General features: G+C 42.3%; 1 protein-coding gene across 10 annotated transcripts in view; it reads left to right on the top strand.

Moving 5' to 3' along the window:
* The window catches only part of LOC132827667 (myosin-16), a 289,190-nt gene that overhangs the window by 4,576 nt on the left and 258,151 nt on the right, over window positions 1-26,463 (top strand). For 9 of the 10 annotated variants that reach the window (XM_060844286.1, XM_060844285.1, XM_060844290.1 and 6 more), the window contains exon 2: window positions 25,244-25,357. The exons of the other annotated variant lie outside the window; for it this stretch is intronic. In XM_060844286.1, coding sequence (XP_060700269.1) covers window positions 25,244-25,357 — 114 coding nt within the window. The remainder of the gene's footprint in view (window positions 1-25,243; window positions 25,358-26,463) is intronic. 10 annotated transcript variants of the gene reach the window in all.

Here is a 26,463-nt window from a genome sequence, read left to right as displayed (position 1 = left end):
GGGGGATACCTTGGGCAATGGGATTGCAAATTGTGTTGGGATACAATTTGGCTGCTGCTGATGGCCCACGATGCCTCATGGATGTCCAGTCTTGAGTTTCTAAATCTGTTTGAAGTATGTCTTATCTACCACGGTGATTGTGCCACACAACATTATCTTCAATGTAAGGACTACGTCTCCACAAGGACTGCATGGCACTCACTCTTACCACTACTGTCATGGGCAGTTGCACCTGAAACTGGCAGGCTGGTGAGGACAAGGTGAAGTTTGTTCTTCACTCTTATTGATACCCTCATTACTCACCCCCGACCCAATCTCACATTTATATTCCTTAGACCTCAATCAACTTGGTCAGTGGTGGTGCTGCTAAGTTACTCTTAGCAATAGCACTGAAATCCCCCACTCAGACTATATTCTGTGTCCTTGCCACCCTCAGTGTTGTTAACCTGGTGAAGTACTGATTCATCAGCTGAGGAGATGTGTTGCATAATAATCAACATGAGGTTTCCTTGCTTATGTTTGTCTTGAAGCCATGAGGTGTCATGGAGTCCAGAGTCAATGTTGAGGATTCCTGGGGCAACTCCCTCAGTATCCCATGTGCCACCATCTCTCAGGGTCTGCTGATGTGACAGAACATATCCAAGAATGATGATGGTGGTGTCTGGAACATTGTCTGTAAAGTATGATTCTATGAGTATGACTGTTGCTTGACTAGTCTGTGAAACAGCTCTCCCAATTTTGGCTCTAACCCCAGAAATTAGTCAGGAGAATTTTGCACGGTCAAAAGGGCTGTGTGTGCCATTGTCATTTCCAGTGACTAGGTCGATGCATCCAGTTTCATTCTTCTTTCCTGTTTAATGTATGATATGACTGAGTAGCTTGCTAGGCCATTTCAGAGGGCAGTTAAGAGTTGACCACATTGCGGTGGGTCTGGAGTCACATATAGGCCAGACCAGGTATAAACAGCCTGGTTTTCCCCTAAGGGACATTAGTGAGCCACAACAGCTTTTAACAACAGTGATTTCATGGTCATTATTAGACTTTTAATTCCAGATCTTTAAAATTGAATTCAAATTCTAACATCTGATGTGGTGGAATTTGAACAGAGGTTCCCAGAATATTACCTTGGTCTCTGGCTTATGAGTCGAAATGTCTATGGATTATAATTAGACTATTGGGGCATTGGTATTATACTGAGTGAATATTATTATTGGTCATGAACAAAATCTGAATATTATCATGTTACTATTGGTTATTGGGACAATTTCAGTGAATCAAAGTTTCTCTTCTCTTCCTACGCGCTCCCCACATTTAATCTCTTCCCTCTCATCAGATTCAAAGCCCTCTTTCAGTTCTCCCATTTCTCTATCCTCCACTTTCTCTCGTGCCCTGCTCATGGCAGTCTCCTGGCTCTTGAAACTTGATACCAACAACTACTGGCTCAATGCTGCAATTGAAAATATTCGAGCAAAGAGGATTTGACCTTTACAGGACTGACAGCATCTTGAGACAGAGAAACAGAGTTTATGCATCAAGACCATATAGAGACATACTGGGCTTGAAAAGTTAACTCTGTTCTCATTCCACAAATGCTGTCAGACCTGCCGAATTTTGCCAGCAATTTTTGTTTTTATTTCAGATCTCCAGCATCTGCTGCATTTTGATTTTATTAGGACTTGACCATTAGTTAGTAAATGCATTGACATTTGAAGGTGTCACATGATCAACTTTGAACCAGAGTTGGTGATGTAGGGGTGCAGAGTGGGAAGATATAGGCTTATTAAAAAAAAACTAATATTCATGCCTTAGTTGCTGTTCAGGAAGTGGTGATGGAGTGTCTACAGTTGCTGCAGTCTGTATGTGGAAGATGGAGCACATGTCAGCAAGGATTTTGATCCATCCAGTTGCCTGTGTTGTGTCCAGTACACATCCGCCTGGCCACCACTTAATCCCCTCTTTCTCCTCCTGCATTCATGTTCGCCCCATTCCTATTGGTTAAAAATCAGGGATTCTCTGATCAGACTCATGTTCAAAGATTGACCATTTGGGTAAACTCTGATTTGGCATTGCTTGTGGAATTCTGCTGTGCACAACTTAACAAGAGAAGGGACGGAAAAAGGCAATGAAATGGAGAAAATTCTTTAGTTAAACAGAACAGGGAAGTCTGATTATGCAGAAACTTCTGTGTTTTGACATGATTTCTTATATAACTTGGTCTAATCCATTTTTGTTTGGATTGTCAGCTTTCCAAAATGGCTAATAATATAGTATTGAAGATGAGGTCATGTATGAAGAATGTGAGGCCTTAAATCCAATTTGTATTTCAGCTTCTCAAAAGTGATTCACATCTCATGCAAGTAGCAGGTCTATGCTTGTCCCTTGCTGGTCCGTTAGCAAATGCATATTATTACTAAAACCCGTTTTAAGGTGTTGGTTACAGCACTGCAGGGCTGTTGGTTCACATCAGGCCTTTAGGGATCAGCAATCACCACCGATTAATTGCCTTGACTAATATGATCAGCAGTACAAATGTCAACTCCATCTTCTGAATATTCTCACCTGTCAATCTAATTGGAATGGTGGAAGACTTCAAGTGTAAAAATATGTGCTCATGTCACTCACACAGGACTTTGGTGCCAATTTGCAATATGGAAGAACTTCAAGGAACTTGAATGCTCTTCAAACACACTTCAGGAATTTTTAAAAATTGAGTTCCATTCATTTTGTTCTTAAATGGAAGCACATTCATTAATAATTGGAGGCTGTCTACAACATCCTAAATTTTCAAAATGATGGGTAAAATGTAGGCACATCTCTCAGGTGCTTGGATGTGCAAAATTGAATGAAATGAGCAAAGATATTTTTTAAAAAAGGGAAGGCTGGCACAATTAAAATTAGGGCATTGGGTCATGTGTTGAAGTTTGCAGCATGTACACTTGGGTGGTTAAGAAGTTGTTTAGCATACTCGCCTTCATTGCTCAGGCCTTTGAGGATTAGAGTTGAGATGTCATATTGAGGTTGTACAGGCCATTCGTGAGGCCTCTTCTGGAGTACTGTGTCCAGTTCTAGTTGCCCTGCTATAGGAAGGATGTTATTAAGCTGGAGAGAGTACAGAAAAGGTTTACCAGAATGTTGCCAGTAATGGAGGGTTTGAGTTATAAGGTGGGGTTGGATAGGCTAGGACATTTTCACTGCAGCATAAGAGGTTAAGAGGTGACCATATGGAGGTTTATAAAATCATGAAAGATGTAGATAAAGTGAACGGCAGGTATTTTTTTCCCTCGGGTGAGTAATTTCAGGACTGGGGGGGCATATGTTAAGGTGAGAGGGGAAAGATTTAAAAAAGACATGAGAGGCAATGTTTTTACACAAAGAGTGGTTCGTGTGTGGAATGAACTTCTATAGGAAATGGTGGATGTGGGTACAGATACAATGTTTAAAAGGCATTTAGATAATTACATGAATAAGAAATATTTGGAGGGTTATGAACCAAGAGTAAAAAATGAGGTCTGCAGATGCTGGAGATCACAGCTGCAAATGTGTTGCTGGTCAAAGCACAGCAGGTTAGGCAGCATCTCAGGAATAGAGAATTCGACGTTTCGAGCATAAGCCCTTCATCAGGAATAAGAGAGAGAGAGAGCCAAGCAGGCTGAGATAAAAGGTAGGGAGGAGGGACTAGGGGGAGGGGCGATGGAGGTGGGATAGGTGGAAGGAGGTCAAGGTGAGGGTGATAGGCCGGAGTGGGGTGGGGGCGGAGAGGTCAGGAAGAGGATTGCAGGTTAGGAGGGCGGTGCTGAGTTGAAGTTCAGGCAGGTGAACTAATTTAGTTTGGGATTATGGTCGGCATGGACTGGTTGGGTCGAAGGTTTTGTTTCCATACTGTATGATGCTATGACATCTTTTACCCGTGTTTTTGTATCTGCAACGTTAATTGACCCTGAGGCAGCCAGTATCATTGCTGAGCGTGCTTGGGGAAACCAGTTATACAGAAGTTATGCCAGAGAAAGGCAAGTAACTTTGACCTGCAATTCACTTTCTAAACTCTTATTTCTGATCTCTCGGCTCCTCAATATTCAAACCCCTGTCCACTGACTCCAATCTAAATCGCCTAGACCTCACATCCAGGTTTCTCCTTTCCTCCCACCCTTGCAGTCACCTAACCTCTCCTCCAACCATCTGCAGTGAGCACAGTTCCATTCCCCCTGATCCCACCATTCCTGGTCCCACTCCTTCCTGTGTGATCTCCCCTAGCAGCTGCATTGCCAGCAATTCCAGCAACAAACTCAACACCAGCCAAGCAAAAACAACCCTGCTTGATCAACACCCGGCCCATCAATCCAGCACTCACTTTCTCCTCAACCCACACCTGTGTGTAGCATTTACAAGATGCACTGGAGCAGCTCACCAAATCTCTTTCAATAGCACCTTCCAAACTTGCAAGCTCTGACACTTCCGGGGATAAGGGCAGCAGATGCATTGTCACATCAGCATCAAGATCCCCTCCAAGTCAATAAACCATCCTGAGGTGGAAATTTGTTCACAATCATTGGATCAAGATCCTGGAACTATCTTCCTGATAGCACCAAGGATGTCCCTACAACACAAGGATCACTGTGCTTGAAGAAGACAGCTCAGCAACAGCTTCTGAAGGACTTTTAGAAATAAACAATACATGCTGATCTTGCCAACAATATCCTCAGCTAATAATGGGTAAAACACAAATGAGATTAAGGTGAAAAATTTCCAGGATATATAAACGAGTAGCAGGAGTGAGCAATTCAGCCCTTTGAGCCTGCTCCGCCATTTAATACTATCACATTTAATATGATCCCATCTCAGCCTCAACTCTCAGAAACAGGGGAATATATTACGGGGAACAAAGAAATGGCAGAAGAATTAAATGGGTATTTCAGATCTGTGTTCACTGGGGAAGACACAAGCAAGCTCCCTGAGGTAACAGTGGCTAAAGGACCTGAACTTAAGGGAATCTATATTTGCCAGGATTTGGTGTTGGAGAGACTGTTAGGTCTGAAGGTTGATAAGTCTCCAGGGCCTGATGGTCTACATCCCAGGGTATGGAAGGAGGTGGTTCGGGAAATCGTGGATGCTTTGGTGATTATTTTCCAGAGTTCAATAGATTCGGGGTCGGTTCCTGAGGATTGGAGGGTGGCTAATGTTATACCACTTTTTAAGAAAGGTGGGAGAGAGAAAGCAGGAAATTATAGACCCGTTAGTCTGACCTCAGTGGTGGGAAAGATGCTGGAGTCTATTATAAAGGATGAAATTACGGCACATCTGGATAGTAGTAACAGGATAGGACAGAGTCAGCATGGATTTATGAAGGGGAAATCATGCTTGACTAATCTTCTTGAATTTTTTGAGGATGTAACTCTGAAGATGGACGAGGGAGATCCAATAGATGCAGTGTACCTGGACTTTCAGAAAGCTTTTGATAAAGTCCCACACAGAATGTTAGTGAGTAAAATTAGGGCACATGGTAATGGGGGCAAAGTACTAGATTGGATTGAAAATTGGTTGGCTGATAGGAAACAAAGGGTAGTGATAAACGGTTCCATTTTGGAATGGCAGGCAGTGACCAATGGGGTACCACAGGGTTCCGTGCTGGGACCACAGCTTTTTACAATATATATTAATGATATAGAAGATGGTATTAATAGTAACATTAGCAAATTTGCTGATGATACAAAGCTGGGTGGCAGGGTGAAATGTGATGAGGATGTTAGGAGATTACAGGGTGACCTGGACAAGTTAAGTGAGTGGGCAGATGCAGTTTAATGTGGATAAATGTATGGTTATCCACTTTGGTGGCAAGAACAGGAAGGCAAATTACTACCTCAATGGAATCAATTTAGGTAAAGGGGCTGTGCAGAGAGATCTGCCAGTCAATGAAGGCAAGCATGCAAGTACAGCAGGCAGTGAAGAAGGCTAATAGCACGCTGGCCTTCATAACAAGAGGAATTGAATATAGAAGCAAAGAGGTGCTTCTGCAGCTGTACAGGGCCCTGGTGAGACCACACCCGAGTACTGTGTGCAGTTCTGGTCTCCAAATTTGAGGAAAGACATTCTGGCTATTGAGGGAGTGCAGCGTAGGTTCACGAGGTCAATTCTTGGAATGGCGGGATTACCTTACACTGAAAGACTGAAGCGACTGGGCTTGTATACCCTTGAGTTTAGAAGACTGAGAGGGGATCTGATTGAGACATACAAGATTATGAAAGGATTGGACTCTGGCAGCAGGAAACATGTTTCCGCTGATGGGTGAGTGCCAAACCAGAGGACACAGCTTAAGAATACGGGGTAGACCATTTAGGACAGAGATGAGGAGAAACTTCTTCACCCAGAGAGTGGTGGCTGTGTGGAATGCTCTGCCCCAGAGGGCAGTGGAGGCCCAGTCTCTGGATTCATTTAAAAAAGAGTTGGATAGAGCTCTCAAAGATAGTGGAATCAAGAGTTATGGAGATGAGGCAGGAAGAGGATACTAATTAGGAATGATCAGCGATAATCATATTGAATGGCAATGCAGGCTCGAAGGGCTGAATGGGCTACTCCTGCACCTATTGTCTATTGTCTATTGTCCACTTTCCTGCCCTCTGTCCATAACCTTTCAATCCTGTTACTAATTAAAAGTATGCCTACCTCCTCCTTAAATTTATTCAGTGTCCCGGTGTCTACTGCGCTCTGCAACAGTGAAGTCCACAGACTCACGACCCTTTGTGAGAAGAAATTCCTCATCATCTCTGCCCTAAATTTGCTACTCCTTAGCCTACAATGATGATGCCTCATTCTAGATTGCCCTACAAGGAGAAATATCTGTACTATGTCTACTTGTCAATTCCCTTTAGCATCATATATATCTCAATTAAATCTCTCATTCTTCTCTACATGAGGAAGTTCAAACTTAACTGTTCAATTTCTTGGATTTCTTGGACCAACTGTTAGTGGTAAAATGACGCTGATATTTGATGCAGTGACTTGCTGAAAATTGTTCCTCAGAGGGAAGGAAAGCCACTTGGTCTCCCTATGTGTCATTACTGTCCACTGCTACTACAAACTGTTGCTGTTAAATAAATACTTCAAACTTGTCTTACTTCCCTCCACTTCCCAGTTGGTAAGAACATACACAAACACACAATGCTGTACCTAAAGTGTAGTTATTGCTGGACATGGACAAGTTAGACCATGTGTAAACTGAACTATTTAGCAAGTTTATAGGAGGTGTTTACACCATAACATTTTGAAAGTAATATAGAAAATGTATTTTTATTCTGTAGACATTTAATCATATACTGGAAAGAATAACATAAAGGTCTTTGATTTTTTTCCCCCTAAAAATATGCATTGTCTTCTAGATTCAAGCTCAAAGACTGGTGAATCAACATGATTATACAGTTCTTTGAACTAAAGCCATACACTGTAGTGATTTTTAAATAACAATGAGTTGTTTGAGCTTGAGGTGACGGGAGGATATTCTGTAGTTGATACATTAGCAGGATGCTAGATAAGCACATGTGGGAGAAAGGAATAGAAAAACAAGGGGGACATCTAAGGTGAATAAAGGAGCGGGAGGTTTGAGTGGAATATTAAATACTGATTTAAACCAGTTGATTGGAATGGTCTGTCACTGTGCTGTAATTTCTACATATATTTGAAGTTTATTATAATGCGGTTCAGTATACTGCAAATTTTCTTATAGTAGAGCATTTCAGCTTCCAAGAGATCCCTGCAGTTACTTGCCTTGTTTGTACGCATAAGGTGTTTGTCACAAACACTGAAAAATAAGGCCACAACAGTAAAATTTCTGGCTATTGAAGTACTGAATTCAATTTTTGAAATAAGATTGACGTAGAGAAGTTGTTTCCATTGGCAGGTGGAACAAGGAGAAGAGGACATAGCCTCAAAATTAGGGGGATTTAGGACTGAATTGAGAAGGAACTCCTGCAGTTGAGGTTAATCACAAAAATTTCAAGGGAAGAAAATGAGGAAGTCTTTTATCTGCCAATTAACCCATGAGAAAAATAATAAACACATGATGTTATGCATTTGGCCTTCATACAGTCATTATGGAGAACACTGTTCACAAACAAACATACAAAGTTTAAAAGGTGATAATGTCCAATACGAAAAGGAAAATAACCGAATATATAGTTTAGAGTCACTTGAGGCGTTAGAGTTTAACCTGAGACCATGACTGCTTAGTTTGCGACAATCAGCAGTAGGGAATGTTGCATTTATCTATTGAGCTGTTGATGAATTGCTGTTTCTTTTTCATCTATATTGTCCCCAGGCACTTTCTCCTTTTGAGAGGGAGAGAGGTAGAGTTCCCAACTTGTTTTCCCAAATGTTACATCCTCAATCTCTCTATTGCAGAACTGCTACAGTAGAAATGAGTTAACTCCATTTAAATTGGGGTGAAGTATAACCTTGTGTTAAAACAAATACTTGCAGCCAAGTCAGGAGTTTGAAAAGAGGGGAGTTGATTCATTCTTCCTCGTTTGGTCCCAACACTTTCCTTGCCTTATCTTCTTTACACCAAAGGCAAGCTTCTTGAAATGCAAGCTTGTTAATGTATTTTTACCTCTTATAGTGTGGAAGAGGGCCATTCGGTCCTTCGAGTCCACACTGATCCTCCAAAGAGCATTGCACCGAGACCCCCCCATCCTTATAGTCCTGCATTTCCCATGGTCAATCCACCCAGCCTGCACATCTTTGGACTGTGAGAAGAACTGGGAGAACCCAAAGGAAACCCACACAGACACGAGGAGAATGGCAAACTCCACATAGACAGTCATCCGAGAGTGGAATCAAACCCAGGTCCCTGGCGCTATGAGGTAAAGCACTGAGCCACCATGTCAGCATCATATACCATGATGATATCATTTCAATAGAAATGCCATTGATTTCTAACTCTAAGGAGAAAGTGAAACACATTCAAAACAAGTCGCACAGTACTCCTTCCACTTAGTTTACCTCTCCCCCCCCACCCCCCACTTAGTTTTGTCCCCTTTTCTTTTACTCAATGACTCAATATCCAAAAGGCAAGTTCTGGCTCATCCACGCAAACTCTCAATTAGTTGAATTATTTCAATCCATGTATCAGCTTGTGAGCATTTCATGGGAAAAATCTGTTCCAGCCGTCCAGCTCGCCAGATTCCCTAGGACTGTAGGGAGTTCAGAGCATTGTTACTTGGAGATTGAAACTAGAGGTTGTCAGAATCGAGAGTGTGTTGCTGGAAAAGCACAGCAGATCAGGCAGCATCCGAGAAGTAGGAGAATCAAGATTTTGGGCATAAACCCTTCATCAGGAAAGTGACTTGTGGGCCGGGGGGACTGAAAGATAAATGGGAGGGGGTGGGGTGGGGCTGGAAGAAACATAGCTGGGAATGTGATAGGTAGACGGAGGTGCAGGTGGAAAGTGATAGGTCGGGAGGGAGGGTGATGGAGCAGATGGGTGGGAAGGAAGGAAGATGGACAGGTGGGACCAGTCAAGAGGACGGTGTCCGGTTGGAGGCTTGGGACTGGGATAAGGTGGGGGGAGAGGAAATGAGGAAACTGGTGAAATCACATTGATCCTCTCTGGTTGCAGGGTCCCAAGGCAGAAGATGAGGCGTTCTTCCTCCAGGCATTGGGTGGTAAGGATTTGGCAATGGTGGACTGTGATGGGCAGTTAAAATGTTCAGCCACGGGGCGGTGGGGTTGGTTGGTGTGGGTGTCCCAGAGATATTCTCTGAAACGATCTGCAAGATAGCATCCTATCACCCCTGTAGAGGAGACCACATCAGCTGCAATGCTTACAGTAGATAACGTGTGTGGAAGAACAGGTAAATTTCTGTTGGGTGTGGAAAGATCTTTGGACAGAGGTGGGGGTGTGGGGGGGTGGGCTGGACGCAGGTTTTGCATTTCCTGAGGTGGCAGGGGAAGGTTCCGGGTGTTGGGGATGGATCTGACGAAGGAGTCATGGTGAGAATGGTCTTTCTGAAATGCAGATGGGGTGGGGAGGGAAATAAGTCCTTATTGGTGGTGTCTGTTTATAGGTGAAGGAAATATTGGTGGACAATGCAGTGTGTGTGGAGGTTGGTGGGGTGGAAGGTAAGGACCAGATGGGTTCTGTTCCTTTTGCATTGGGAGGATTGGGGTTCAATGGCAGAGGAAAGGGAAATGGAGGAGATGCACCGGAGGGCATCAGTGACCTCTTGGGAGAGGCGATTGTTGTCTTTGAAGATGGAAGCTATCTGGGATGTTCTGTGGTGGAAATTGTCCTCCTGGGAGCAGATGCAGTGGAAGCAGAGGAATTGGGAATTAGGTTTGGCATTTTACAGGAGGTAGGGTGGGTGGAGGTGTAGTCTAGGTAGCTGTGGGAGTCAGTGGGCTTGTAGTAGATGCCTGTGGTTAGTTGGTCGCTGGGGATGGAGATGGAGTGGTCCAGGAAGGGGAGGGAGGTGTCTGAGATGGTCCAGGTGAATTTGAGGTCAGGGTGGAAGATGTTTGTGAAGTTGATGAACTGTTCAACCTCCACATGAGAGCATGAGGTTGTGCCGATACAGTCATCAATGTAGCGGAAGAAAAGATGGGGGCTGATGCTGGTGTAGGTGCGGAAGATGGACTATTCCATGTACTCGACAAAGAGGCAGACACAGCTGGGGCCAATGGTTTGGAGGAAGTTGAAGGATTGGATGGAGAACTTGCGGATTGTATCAGAGAATATATCTGAGTTGCCTGCACCAACCAACCCTAATGCCCTGTGGCTCCCTGTCCCACTTCATCAAGGATATGCCAGTCCTGAGCCTCCTCCATTGCCAAACTCTAACCACCCAACATCTGGAGGAAGAACACCTCATCTTCTGCCTTGGGACCCTGCAACCATACAGGATCAATGTGGATTTTACCAGTTTCCTCATTTCCCCTCCCCCCACCTTATCCCAGGAGTTAGGAAGTCATGTCTCACTCTCTCTGTCACTGTCACTATCTGCTTCCCAGTACCTTCAATTTAATCCACATTGCTACCACCAATATCACCAACCTACCTTATAGTCTCGATATTCCACACCAATCTCTATCCAAAAGACCACTCTACTTCTGGCTGCACTACTCACAAATAAATACAAATCTCCTATCCCAACCTGTCCAGTCTGCTTCATGTTCTCAGATAGCCCTTCTACCATTTGCATGCTTGCTTTCACTGTGCCCACTACACTCCAGCCTCTCTTCCTTGTGCTGTGTAACTTTTGGCAGAGCCTGGAGAATGTTACCTTCCTGCTGCACGTCTCTGTTGTGTGGTCCGGAATCATTAACTTTTATTATTTCACTTGCACAGAACTTAATTGGAAAAGGGAACAGGATCCTGGAGAGCTGGCCTCTTAATGAATATGCATGTGATGCAAATGCTTGCAAACTGGCTCTGTGATAAGTTAAAAATCACACAACACCAGGTTATAGTCCAACAGGTTTAATTGGAAGCACACTAGCTTTTGGAGTGACGCTCCTTCATCAGGTGATTATGGAGGGCTCGATCGTAACACAGAATTTATAGCAAAAATTTGCCGTGTGATGTAAGTGAAATTATACATTGAAAAATTGATTATACGTTCAGTCCGACTCATCCATGCTGACCAGATATCCTAACCTAATCCAGTCCCATCTGCCAGCATTTGGCCCATATCCCTCTAAACCCTTCCTATTCATGTCGCCATCCAGGCACCTTTTAAATATTATAATTGTACCAGTCTCCACCATCTCCTCTGGCAAACTTATGGGCAGCATGGTGGCACAGTGGTTAGCACTGCTGCCTCACAGCGCCAGAAATCCAGGTTCAATTCCTGCCTCAGGTGACTGACTGTGTGGAGTTTGCACATTCTCCCCGTGTCTGTGTGGGTTTCCTCCGGGTGCTCTGGTTTCCTTCCACAGTCCAAAGATGTGCAGGTTAGCTGAATTGGCCATGCTAAATTCCCCTTAGTGTTAGGTAAAGGGGTAAATGGAGGGGTATGGGTGGGTTGCGCTCCGGCGGGTCAGTGTGGACTTGTTGGGCCGAAGGGCCTGTTTCTATACTGTAAGTAATTTAACTCGTTCCATACACACACCATCCTCAACATGGAAAAGTTACTACTCAAATCCTTTTTAACTTTTTTCCCTCTCACCTTAAACCTATACCTTCTAGTTTTGGACTCCCCTATCCTGGGAAAAATACATTGTCTATACACCCTATCAATATCTGTCATGATTTTATAAACCTCTATAAGGTCAGGCCCCCCCACCTCTGTTGCTCCAGGAAAAACAGCCCAAGCCTATTCAACCTCTCTCTATAACTCAAACCCTGCAACCTTGGCAACATCCTTGTAAATTTTTCCTGAACTCTTTGAAATTTAGCAACATCTTTCCTATAGCAGTTGCTATATTTCCCTTGAAAAATACTGAATATATTTCCGACGGACTTATTTAAGACATTCGCTGGTCATTAAGGATGGAAAGGACAAGGATTTTGGTGTATGCATTAGAATTTACATGAAGTACTTCGTATGCATGATGTTGTTCTGTTCATTTTGGGTGGATTCTTTAAGATGGTTTCTGACACTAAAACTTGTCATTTCAACTATATTTGCTCCAATTAGCTGGATGGCTGGTTTGCAATGTAGACTAATGCAAAAAGCATGGGTTCAATTCCTGCACTGGCCAAGGTTACATTGAAGGTCTGTTAATCCCAGCCTCTCCCCTTGCCTGAGAGGGGTTCTTAGGTTAAGCTACCACCAAGTTGTCTCTCTTGAAAGAGTATAGGAATTGGGAATCATGTTGAGGTGAGGTCTTTCTGCAGTACTGTGTCTCGTTCTGATAGCCCAGTCATCGGAAGGGTATTATTAAGGTAGAGGGGATTCAGAAAAGATTTAATTAGGATGTTGCTGGGTTTGGAAGGTTTGAGTTATAAAGCAAAGCTGGATAGGCTGGAGTTTCTTCACTGGAACGTAGGAGTTTGAGAGGTGACCTAATAGAGGTTTACAAAATCATGAGGGGGACACATTTTTAAGCTGAGAGGAGAGAGATTTAAAAAAGACATGTGGAGCAAATTTTTTTACACTCAGGGTGGTCCATGCGTGGGCTGAATTCCCTGAGGAAGTGGTGGCTGTGGGTACAATTACAACATTTAAAAGACGTTTGGATAATAACATGACTAGGAAAGGTTTGGAGGGATATGGGTCGAGCACAGACAGGTGGGACCAGTTTAGTTTCGGATCATGTTCGGCATGAACCGTTTGGACTGAAGGATCTGTTTCCGTGTTGTATGGCTGTATCACTCCATGATTCCATAGTCTTCTAGGATTGTGGCAACTTTACTTTTTCAGCATAGAGCAGCAAGAGTGATTTTAGAGGTCAGAGAATTTAGTTACGTGAAGAGACTGGAAGATGTGAGTTGTTTGTATCAGAGAGAAGGTGAGAGGTAAGAATGGTGATCTCAGACTTTTTTTGACACATTTATAATCTGGCTTTTCAGTTCAAGACATAAAATAAACCTAAAGCATGCTAAAAATTAGAAGAATTTTATTTTGCCTCTGGAAGGAGAGATGATAAATTATGACATTGAATTATATGATTTTGATGCTATTGAAATGCTGGCAATGTTATCTGTCTATAAAATAACTTTAGGTCATGAGGGTTAACTACACATTTCCATTTTTTATGTCCTTAAGATAAATTGAAGTCTGACAGATACAGGAGTGCTATTCAATCATGATAGGGGTTTAATCATAATGGATCTTCCAGAATCAAGTCAAAATGCAGTGGATGGTGAAAATCTGACTAAAAACAGAACATGCTGGAGAAACACAGCCTGGGAACATCTGTGGAGATAGAAACAGAGTTAACATTTTGAGTCTGATATGACATTTCTTTGGAACTTTGAAGTAGTTTGGAAGAAGAACCCATACTGGACTCAACATTTACTCTTTCCATAGATGCTGTCAGACCTGTTGGTTTTCTCCACTACTTTCTGGTGTTATTGGACATTTAGCTCATAAGATGGCTGCCTTCACCTTAACCCATGTGTAGATAGTACAGCTGGAGTAAATAATTGGCAAGTGAAATTCAGTACAGGTAGTGATGAAAGTTGATGTCACTAGACAAGTAATGCAGACACTGAGACTAATGTTCTAGGGACATGATTAGATTACTTACAGTGTGGAAACAGGCCCTTCGGCCCAACAAGTCCATACCGACCCTCCGAATCGCAACCCACCCATACCCCTACATTTACCCCTTACCTAACACTACGGGCAATTTAGTATGGCCAATTCACCTGACCCGCACATCTTTGGACTGTGGGAGGAAACCGGAGCACCCGGAGGAAACCCACGCAGACACGGGGAGAACGTGCAAACTCCACACAGTCAGTCGCCTGAGTCGGGAATTGAATCCGGGTCTCAGGCGCTGCGAGGCAGCAGTGCTAACCACTGTGCCACCGTGCCGCCCGCAAACTAACCACAGCAGAAGGTGGAAACTAAATTAGTATTCAAAAAGTTCAATTGAAAGAAAGGCTAATCTCTATAATACTAAGCATGTAGCTATCACTGATTATCATCTGATTCACTGATGTCCTTCAGAGCAGAAAATGTGGCATTTGTAGCTAGTCTGGCCTCCATGTGACTTCTGGACACACAGAAATTAGGTTGATTTTTTTAAAAATTCAATCACAGAATGAGGGTATCACTGGCTAGGTCAGCATTTATTACCCAAAGAATGATTAAGAGTCAAGAATCTGGAATCACATGTCAGCAGTTCCCTTCACTAGAGGACATTACTGAACCAGAAGGGTTTTTTTTTCTGAGAATTGACAATGTTTTTGTGGTCAACATTAGACTCTAATTCCAGTCTTTCTTTTATTGAGTTTAAATTCCACCATCTGCCTTGGCAGGATTTGAACCCAGGTCCCCAGAGTCTCCAGATTAACAGCCCAGCAGTAATACCATGACCATCACCTCCCATTCTTGATCATTTGCCTGAAATGGATCCATTTCCAAAACTGTACAGTTTTGAAAGTGAGGTGGGACCTTTCAGAAAAAAATGATTGACAATGTTGTCAAGGAAGGGAAGCTGGTTGCTAGGAGTAGAGTGGAAATAAGATCGAACAAATGGTAAATATAAGTTTGTGGGAACAGGAGATCAATTGGAGGGGACACAGGTGTACACAGTAATGTAGGATAAAAATTAAGGGGATATTTGTCTGAAAAGGTAAGATGGCATCCATTAAATCTCAGGGAGTGAGGTTAGAAGCTGAACCTCAGCAATGCTGAGGAGGAGAAGCATTTAAAAGAGACCTAAGGGGCAACACTTTCATGCAGAGGGTGGTGCGTGTATGGAATGAGCTGCCAGAGGAAGTGGTGGAGGCTGGTACAATTACAGCATTTAAAAGTCATCTGGATGGGTATATGAATAGGAAGGGTTTAGAGGGATACAGGCCAAGAGCTGGCAAATGGGATTAGATTATTTTAGGGTATCTGGTCAGCATGGACAAGTTAGATCGAAGAATTTGTTTCTGTGTTGTACATCTATATAAGTCAAGGAGAGATTTGCTTGGAATGAGAGGATGTGAAAGGTGAAGGGGATGGAATACTTAAGCTATTCAGTAGCAGCAGGAGTGTTGTAACAGAGTTTGGAAGTAATTTCAGGCAGTATTTCTCCAAGGACTGATAAACCAGGTTTGTATACTGTGAGGGATATGAAGAAATAATCAGATATAGGTCCAACTTAACAACTAACAACTACAATTAAAGAATAAATTTGTGCTATTTAAGTAAAATAATATGGTGCAGTTATGATAATCTATAAATGAATCCCAGTTTCTTTTAAATATTAGCGTAAAGATGAAGCAAATCTGTTCTTTTGAATTTGCATTTCCCAAATGAACTGCATGACAAAACATGATGTTTAGTGAAGTAAATGGATTGAGTGACAATCTTGAGAAATTCCTGAAAACATGCGCATTTTTGGAATCAAACAAGTCCAGTCAAATTTAGTGCACATTTGAGTTTGACATTTGACTGACTACTCAAACCACAGTTACGTGACCTGAACAATACAAGGATTGTTTAGGATGTTATACCGAGTGGATGAGGAGACATTCGCTCTGCATGTAATATTGTTGAGTCTGAAAAGGATTTGCATTCATTCATGCAGCTGATGTCAGCCACAGCAAGGTTTCGGAAAGTTCGCTTGGCGAATTTATATGGGTGATGTCATCAGGTTGATGTGGGTGGACACACTTTAGAAAATCAAGAAAACTAAACTGACAAGGCTATTTGTGTCAACAGACTCACTTCTTCCCCACTGCCTGCCTGACCACCCTAATCATTTCCTCTAATCCCACCAGACTGTACTCAGAAACTGAGCTGTTGTGAGATAAGAACTACACACTTGTCAGTGAACAGCAACATGCTTTGTTGAACATATTAATATCCAGAGGATGGTAAGAGAAGCCATTTGTCTGGAAACCAGCAGACCCTGCCTCCAGCAGCATGTGAATTAATATCACTGTGACATGGTGATGCCACATATACCTTTAGCACATACTTGATATCTATTCTTAGAGTAAAGATATAATTGCATTTACTCCACATCTCTGCCCATGTTGTCGTTACGGTCTCATTTTTACCACTATTTAACAATGAACCTTTAATTCTTTCTTTTACTTCGCTTTCTCCCTTCCCCACCATCCCCCACACATTGATTTCGCTTGAGTGATGAATCTCCAGCCACATTCCCTTTCCTTTTCGAGAATATGTCAAAAGAATTTCCTCTCCTGCCATTTCTTTGGAGACTGAACACTTTGTTGGAGTGAGATGGCTGGTTTTGTTGATAGCTGGGCTATGACACCTAAGAAGATTTGAATGTAGCAGCAGTGAAGACCAATTAGGAAAAACTGACTTGTATGCCAGGAGACTGCAGCACTCCAATGATCAGTCTCTTGAAGCAGGAGATCAGGAAGTGACATTTCCTCTCTCCTTTCGATTTGCTCTCTGATCTTGGAAAAAGCACAATAATTGAAAAACAAAAGGTTATTCTGAAGATATTACATAGATACAGAGAAGAAAGAAGCAGGAGGAAGCCATTCAGCCCTTTGCCACTCATCGTGATCATGGCTGATCGTCCAACTCAATTGCCTAATTCTGCTTTCTTCCAATAACCTTAGATCCCATTCGCCCCAAGTGCTACATCTAGATGTCTCTTGGATACTTCCAATGTTTTGGCATCAACTACTTTCTGTGGTAATCAGTTCCCCAGGCTCACCACTCTTTGGGTGATGAAATGTCTCCTCATCTCTGTCCTAAATGGTCCACTCTAAATCCTCAGACTCTGACCCCTGATGCTCACACCCTCCATTGGGAAAATCCTCCCTGCATCTACCCTGGTCTAGTCCTTGTAGAATTTTATAAGCCTCAATGAGATCTTCCTTCACTCGTCTGAACTCCAGCGAAAATAATCCTAACCTAGTCAATCTCTCCTCGTACATCCGTCCGCCATCCCCAGAAACAGCTTCACTGCACTCCCTCGAGAGCAAGAGCATCCCTCCTCAGAAAAGGAGACCAAAACTGCACACGATATTCTAGGTGTGGCCTCACGAAGATCCTGTATAACTGCAACAACACATCCCTGCTCCTGTCCATGAAACCTCTCCCAATAAAGGCTGTAGGCAATGAGATGAAGATGTCATTATTACTTTTAGGATCAGAATTTCTCTTTCTGTAGATAATGATATCACTATGAGACTGCTATGATACTGCTACAGGCAAAAAGAAAACTGCAGATGCTGGAATTCGAGGTAGACAGGCAGGAGGCTGGAAGAACACAGCAAGCCAGGCAGCATCAGGTGGTGGAGAAGTCAACGTTTCGGGTGTAACCCTTCTTCAGTCCTGTGTTCTTCCATGATACTGCCAAAGCGCAGACAGGAAATCTTGGAGACTTTACAAGAAAGCAGGACAGTATCATCATGGACAACAGAATAAATTGTTGGAGTAAGATCATTAGGAATCAATAAGGAGCCTACCTGGATGCTCACAGCATCTCTATTTTGCCTTGTCTTTATGCACATGCTCCTTTAGTCAGAGATACCAGGTTCATGTTATTTCTATCTTCCTCGTCATTTAGGACAGACATAAGGCAGGCAGCATGTTGTGATTTTAAGCACTCCTCTATCAAGTCAGGGGATACAGCCTTACTTCAGTTGATCTGGGCAGGCTCTGATACCAGTCCAGGGGCTTGGATGCTGTCAGTCACCCAGTGGGGACAGTCAGAGTCAGGTAGTCTCCATAATGGGTGAGGAGGCAAATATTGAGCAGGCCATAACTAGTCTTGATGCCTCTTGTCCTGTTCTGGGCTGCTTTCCTTCTGGAATGAGAAAGAGGTATGTATTACAGGGGATGAAAGTGGCTGGTATAGCTGTTACTGTTGGTACACATGGCACAGGTGGCTCAAGTGAGTGAATAGGCAGGCATGCAGCATTAGTGTGCCAGAGGTTGGGATGGGTGAGAGCAAGTGAGGGAAGATGTTGCAGGCAATAGTGAGAATGATAGAGCATGAGCCTTGCTGAGAGCTAACAGAGCTGTGAGATAGAATAAGGGTGAAAAGGTATTGGCACTTTACCTGATGGAGTGGAGAAGGTCATTAACCTTCTTCCTACATTGCTACGCAGTCTTCTGGATGGCTAAGAGTGCAGTGACCCAGTTGGCCCTAACCCTAACCCTAACCCTAACCCAATTTGTTGTTCTGGTTTCCACCGCTGGTCCTGGATAAGAAGACACCCTTTGTCTGCACTATTGACCCCAGCGTGAGTCCAGGAACCCATCCACAAAGTGGGCTGCCAATTGCTCTTGTCTGCCATGTCCTGGGCAAATGTCAGGAACTGTGCAGTTAAGCTGTGGACTGACAGTGTTTGTTAGGGTGCACATCAGACTTTTAAAGATGGCACAGGGTGCCAGTCTTTCGATATATAATCCACTAGTGGTGAGTTGTTACAGGATTGGCATGTGATAAATTGGAGACAGAATCAGATGAAAAGAACCCACCCATGTGGTATGATAGGTAGAATATGGTGATAAATCTCACAAGGAAGTCTCACAGTGGAAATCACTCCCTGACAGAGCTCAAAAAAACATAAAATCAGCCCTAGGTAATTGCTAATTAACCACAGCGGAATGTTTCCTTCAGTTAATCATTCACTCTGATCTTCGAGGTCCGCAACAGAGAGACTCATTCTTCATCAATACATCACTGTTTCAGTTGGGTGAGCACACTGGCTTTCTGAGTGCATGACTTTTATAAGTATACTGCAAACTTCTCAATTTCAGGCTGCAAGGCTTGCTTGAACTAATTGACTGCTCAGAGCTCGATTTTTAGTTTAGTAATCATACTGAGATGTTCAAATCCTGCCAACTCTTGTTGCGCTATGTTCTGTGGTCAATGTTCAAATTTAAACATCACCAACATGTGATGTGTCTCCATGAGTTCAGTTGTTTGGTCTTGAAAGGCTTTAACTAAAAAATTCCCTCTCATGGTTTCATGGCTCACTGTTGCAGTTCCATTGTCTCCCATTGCCATCTGTGCAGATCACCAATTTCTGCATATTGAATATTAACATGAGATTTTTGAAGAAGTAGCAAAGAGGATTGGTGAGGGTAGAGTAGTAGATGTGATCTATATGGACTTCAGTAAAGCATTCGACAAGGTTCCCCATGGGAGACTGATTAGCAAGGTTAGATCTCATGGAAAACAGGGAGAACTAGCCATTTGGATACAGAACTGGCTCAAAAGTAGAAGACAGAGGGTGTGGTGGAAGATTGTTTTTCAGACTAGAGGCCTATGACCAATGGGGTGCCACAAGGATCGATGCTGGGTCCACTACTTTTTGTCATTTATGTAAATGATTTGGATGTGAGCAGAAGAGGTATAGTTGGTAAGTTTACAGATGACACCAAAATTGGAGGTGTAGTGGACAGCAAAGAAGATTACCTCAGATTACAACAGGATCTTGATCAGATGGGCCAATGGGCTGAGAAGTGGCAGATGGAGTTTAGTGCAGAAAAATGTGAGGTGCTGCATTTTGGGAAAGCAAATCTTAGCAGGACTTATACTTTTAATGGTAAGGTCCTAGGGAGTGTTGCTGAACAAAGAGACCTTGGAATGCAGGTTTATAGCTCCTTGAAAGTGGAGTCGCAGATAGATAGGATAGTGAAGAAGGCGTTTGATATGCTTTCCTTTATTGGTCAGAGCACTGAGTACAGGAGTTGGGAGGTCATGTCACGGCTGTACAGGACATTGGTTAGGCCACTGTTCGAATATTGCATGCAATTCTGATCTCCTTCCTATCAGAAAGATGTTGTGAAACTTGAAAGGGTTCAGAAAAGCTTTACAAAGATGTTGTCTTGGTTGGAGAATTTCAACTATAGGGGGAGGTTGAAGAGTCTGGGGCTGTTTTCCCTGGAACGTCGGAGGCTGAGGGGTGACCTTAGAGGTTTACAAAATTATGAGGGGCATGAATAAGATAAATAGACAAAGTCTTTTCCCTGGGGTGGGGGAGTCCAGAACTAGGTTTAGGGTGAGAGAGGAAAGATATAAAAGAGATCTGAGGGAAAACTTTTTCACACAGAGGGCGGTACGTGTATGGAATGAGCTGCCAGAGGAAGTGGTGGAGGCTGGAGATTCATCACTGCAGCATTTAAAAGACATTTGGATGGGTATATAAATAGCAAGGGTTTGGAGGGATATGGGCCGGCTGCTGGCAGATGGGACTAGATTGGGTTGGGATATCTGGTCAGCATGGACAGGTTGGACCGAAGGGTCTGTTTCCGTGCTGTACATCTCTATGACTCTATGATCCACTTTGGTCTGTTAATTGCTTTTCTCTCCAGATAGCTTTTCTTTAGTTACTTGCAGTTTTTAAAAAATTCTTGATTGGTCTTTTCTAAGGATTGACATTTTAATCCAAACATGTCAAGCACATGCTGTTGATAATTTTTGCACATGATTAGAAAGATGTGCTGCATAAAGTTGGCTTCTACCTGTGCAGCTGGAGCACCATCTATTTCTCACTTTGACCTGTGCCTTGTATGGTTTTAGCCAGACTTCCCTGTTTTTATATTCCAGTCTCTTTCAAATAAATGCAAACATTCCATTTGTCTTCCCTATTACATACTGAACGTTGATGTTAGCTTTTTATGATTCATTCATGAGGACTCCCAAATGCTTCTCTTCTGCAGTCTCCCGAATTTAACTCATATTCAGCTCCTCTATTCTTCTTGCCAAAGTTCATAATCTCACATTTTCATATTTTATATTCCGTATGCCAAGTTTGACCCACCCACTTAAACCCTTTGTGTCATCCTCATGACTTCTCTTTTCAACTATTTTTGTGCCATCTGCAAATTGGTGATACTACATTTACTTTCCTCACCCAAGTCATTAATTTATTTTCAAATAATTGTTGCCCCAGCACTAATCCCCATAGCACACTACTAGATACAATTTGTGATCCTCAAAATGCCCTCTTTATCCCATCTGTTCTCTAATAGTTAATCAATCCTTTATCAATACTATTATGCTACCCGAACTCAATGAGATTTTTCTTACATTATTAAGTAGACTTAGGTATGGTTAGATAAAATCAAGCATTTTGTGAAAGTCCTGCATATACGGACAGTTTGATTACCTTGACTCCATTTTCTGGAAAAATGACTGAAGAATGCAGCATGGAAACTTCAATTACCTCTTGATCACAATTCTGTATTATGCCATGAATGGTGCCAATATAACCTACACAAGGACTTCCTGTCACAAAGCATTCACTGTAACTGCAGCTATAAATTCATTTTTCAGATGTGAGAAGTGATGGCAAAGCCAAAATTTACTGTCCATCCACAAGTGCCATTCCAGAAGACTGTAGTGAGCTACCTCTTTGAATCAATGCAATCCCTATGGTGCAGGTACGCACACTGTGCTGTTGGAGATGGACATCCAGGTTCTTGATGCAATATAGTGAAGGAATGGAGATATAGATCCAAGTCAGAAAACCATGCACCTCAGGTATACACTTGCATGTGGTGTTATTTCAATGCCTTTGCTAGGCATACTCTTCTAGGTGATCAAGGTCACAGATTTAGAAGGTGCCATTGGAAGATTTTTTGTGAGTTACAGCAATGCATTGTGTGGACCAATTGATCCATTAGAATCTTGTCAACATTTGAATTAATCACTTGGAAGATAATCTTTTCTGATGAAATTTCACTCTTTGTACACCTTCTCTACAGCTGTAATATTGTATTCTTCACTCTGTTCTATTACCCTAACCCATTTGTCTGCCTGTACTGCAGGCAAAACAAAACTTTTCACTGTACCTAGGTACATGTGACAATAATAAATCAGATCAAATCATTGTGGTAAAACTGTTCCACATCTTGTCAAGAACCCTCTTATTTTTCTTAAAGGGTGGTGACCACACACTGGGAGCTGTGTATTCTTTGATAAGATACAGGATAATGTGATGGTCCCTGGGCTTCAGTTGACTCAGAGGGACAAAGAGGATGCCCTCTCGCGAAGTAGCATTGTTCCCTTGGGGAGCTTTAGCAAGGAATTATTAGTTTACCATTCCATTCTGACCTTGAGGGCTGATTGCCTCGGGGTATTGGGAAACATTAGAAAAAGCTCCAAACTGCTTTTGATTTCCATGTACATGCATTACCTAGTCCGAGTGCCGTATGTCTCAGATAAGGTTTATCCATGTGTTTGCAATTTTTGGGCTGTGCTTCACTGCATTTGAGCAATGTCTTTTTCCGAAATTAGCTGTGGCAGCTGGACTGGCTGACATATTGCAGCACATCAGGGCTCCATGTCCAAAGGGCAAGATCATCATTCATGGAGCTACAGAACCTATAAGTCCACTCTTCACCATCGGCAGATTTTTGCCCAAAATGGTTACATTCAATGTAAAGATTTAAAAACCACTGAGTATTTGAACCTTAAAACAAAATATAGTTTAAGGATACCAGTAGAACACTTCCTGTAAGAGCTTGAATTGACTTCATTCCGAATTTTTGGCACACATTATAGGAAAATAGACCATGCGATTATACTGCACAAGTTAATATGACTCCACTATTTTTGCGAAGATGTTTTTAAACAAATTCTCCCCAAATAGTAGAATCGAAAAAAATACTTCTGCAAAACTCTTTGAACATTTATACATGAATGTCCCACAACATGATCCCAGGTACCATAAAATCACAAATGGCTTATCAGAATTTTGAAAACACACTTCAATAATTTTCATGTGTGACTGGTCCCCAGTATTTTAATTTCAATTTAAAAGAGTAGTACTTGATACAAGTAAGTTTGGTTAAGTAATCACAGGCTGACATTTTGGATCTAAAATCACTTGGAAACAGGGTTTGATTTTAAATGGTTGATTTTTAAAGAAAATAGTGGCAGAAATATTGTGTCGGTTTATCATACACATTATTATGTGGGTTCTGTTCATTAAAATGGCCGAACAAATCTAAGGAAAGGCTCAGACAGTCTTTACAATGAAAAGCTGTGTTGGCTAAAGTTTTCTGTTAAAGCTCCTGATTAATTTCCCTGAGGATCTGCAGTGCGTAGTATGTAGAAAATGACAGTAAACCTGGTACAGCCTTGTGGTAGGAGAGGCAATGAACTCTATCCAACCTCTTAATTATGGGTTGAGGTAGATTGTCAAATAAGTAAGCGCATGCCTCCACTTTGCTTTATGCATTTTGCATCCTGCCTACACAGATGGATGTTGGAAGATGAAACATTTTGGATGAAGCCCAAATTTTACTTGGTTTGCTCTGACAAAGAATTAAGTTTGACAGCGAACTGGGAAGTAAGACAGAATACTGCGTGATATCGCCATTCCAAAACTAAATGTATTGGTATGAGGCTATTTAGTCCACTATTTAATAATGTCATGACTGCATTTATACTAAGCAGTTAATGCTGTGGATGATTACAAAGGTGATAAATTTTCATTGTAGTCTGTTAACAGGAATCCTTTATTAAATGTACACTTTTGCTTTTAGCCCAATGACACCACAGTTTCTTAAATTCACACCTAGTTTTCTCTTCCTCTTCTCTAATCTCTAACTAATGTTGCAGTTCAGTTAATTCATACCAGCCTGTGGCCTGTAACTCACCAACCCAAGCATGGTCCTGATCCTTTCCTTATGAGATCTGTCTGGCACAGATTACCAGTTCAGGGTTGTTGAAACCAATTTTATTTATCCTAACACCAACCTGATTGAGATCAACACAGACTGGCAAGTGAACCTGTGATGATTCTACACTGAAGAATGTTTAAGGAGAAAAGAAATAGGAGCAGGATTAGGTCAATTGGACCATTGGGTCTACTCCACCAGTCAACAAGATCATAGTTAATCTGGCACAGTCAGCTTTACTTTCTTGCTTGTCTCCTGTAATCCTTGATTTCCTCGTCAATCAAAAATGCATCTAACTTAGCTTTCAAAATATTCAGTGTTCAGCCTCCACTGTTCTCTGGGGAAGAAAGTCCCAAAGACTAATGACCCACTGACAGACAAAACTCCTTCCCATCTCTGCTCTAAATTTAGTCATAAATAATTGAGAGATTGAAATAACTGCACCGAGGCCAGTATCCTGACACCCTTTATGTACATGTGCACAGTATGTGGCCTCTGACTAGCCAGTCCCCAGATGAAGAGATTCTCCGAATCTACTGTTGTTATCTGTCAGCCAGGGCTCCTGATTGGCCCAGGTTAACTACCACAATCAAGGACCTCACAGTCAATAAGATCTACCTGACCCTCGTTCGAATTACTACAGAGATGATCCAAAATTGATGATTAAGCATGAAACTAGATCCAAATCCTTTTCTTAGTCATACATTTATTTACAGAATACATCATTGCAAAAGTCTCTGTTCAACTTAACACCCCAACATCCCATCGTCTTTTTAAGTATTCCAGCTACTGAACTGAAACTTGAAGCTCCCGTACTTAAAGACACCATGGAAGTGAATTAATATCATCACTGAAGTCTGTGTGTCTTCAATACAAGAGAACTAGAAATAAAGTAGTTATAAACTAAGAACTATTTATTGGCTGTTACATGGTTTACAAGGTAGACTATTGCAAGACTTCATTACAATCTTTCACAGGTTCCAACTACTATGTGATCTGATATTATTGATTCTATCCATTCACAGGATGTGGGTGTCACTGGCCAGGCCAGCATGTATTGCCCATCGCTAATTGCCCAGAGGGCAGTTAAGCATCAACCACATTGCTGTGGGTCTGGAGTCACATGTAGGCCAGACCAGGTAAGGATGGCAGATTTCCTTCCCTAGTGCACCAGATGGGTCTGTCTTGATGATCAGCAATGATTTCATGGTTAGTATTAGACTCTTAATTCCAGACTTTCATTATCATCACCTCACCACCTGTAATTACCTGAATGGCTATTAATCCCTTAAACTACAGGAACAAAACCACAGTTTGAACACAGAACAAGGAACAAAGAAAATTACAGCACAGGAACAGGCCCTTCAGCCCTCCAAGCCTGCGCTGATCCAGATTCTCTATCTAAACCTGTTGCCAATTTTCTAAGGATCTGTATGCCTTTGCCTCCCTGCCCATTCATGTATCTGTCTAGATACATCTTAAATGACGATATCATGCCGGCTCTACCACCTCCACTGGTAACACCTTCCAGGTACCCACCAACCTCTGCATAAAGAACTTTCCACGTATATCTCCCCTAAACTTTTCCTCTCTCACTTTGAACTCATGACCCCTAGTAACTGAGTCCCCCACTCTGGGAAAAAGCTTCTTCCTATCCACTCTGTCTATACCTCTCATAATTTTGTAAATCTCAGTCAGGTCCCCCCTCAACCTTCGTCTTTCTAATGAAAATAATCCTAATCTACTCAACCTCTCTTCATAGCTAGTGCCTTCTATACCAGGCAATATCCTGGTGAACATCCTCTGCACCCTCTCCAAAGCATCCACATCCTTTGAGTAATGTGGCAACTGGAACTGTATGCAGTATTCCAAATGTGGCTGAACAACAGTTTTCTACAACTGTAACACAACCTGCCAACTCTGTTCTCTATACCCTGTCTGATGAAGAAAAGCATGCCATATGCCTTCTTGACGACTCTATTAACACGCTTTGCCACCGTCAGGGTACAATGGATCTGAACACCCAAATCTCTCTGTGCATCAATTTTCCCCAGGATGTTTCCATTTACCGTATAGTTCTCTTGAATTGGATCTTCCAGAATGCAGCACCTCAAATTTGCCAGATTGAGCTCCATCTGCCATTTCTCTGCCCAACTCTCCAATCGATATTGTGCTGTATTCTCTAAGTCTCCTTCACTACCTGCTACTCCACCAATCTTAGTGTCATCTGCAAACTTGCTAATCA

This window comes from Hemiscyllium ocellatum, chromosome 25 (assembly GCF_020745735.1).
Source record: "Hemiscyllium ocellatum isolate sHemOce1 chromosome 25, sHemOce1.pat.X.cur, whole genome shotgun sequence".
In the NCBI taxonomy this organism is placed as follows: domain Eukaryota; kingdom Metazoa; phylum Chordata; class Chondrichthyes; order Orectolobiformes; family Hemiscylliidae; genus Hemiscyllium; species Hemiscyllium ocellatum.
This window is presented reverse-complemented; position numbering and strand designations above follow the sequence as displayed.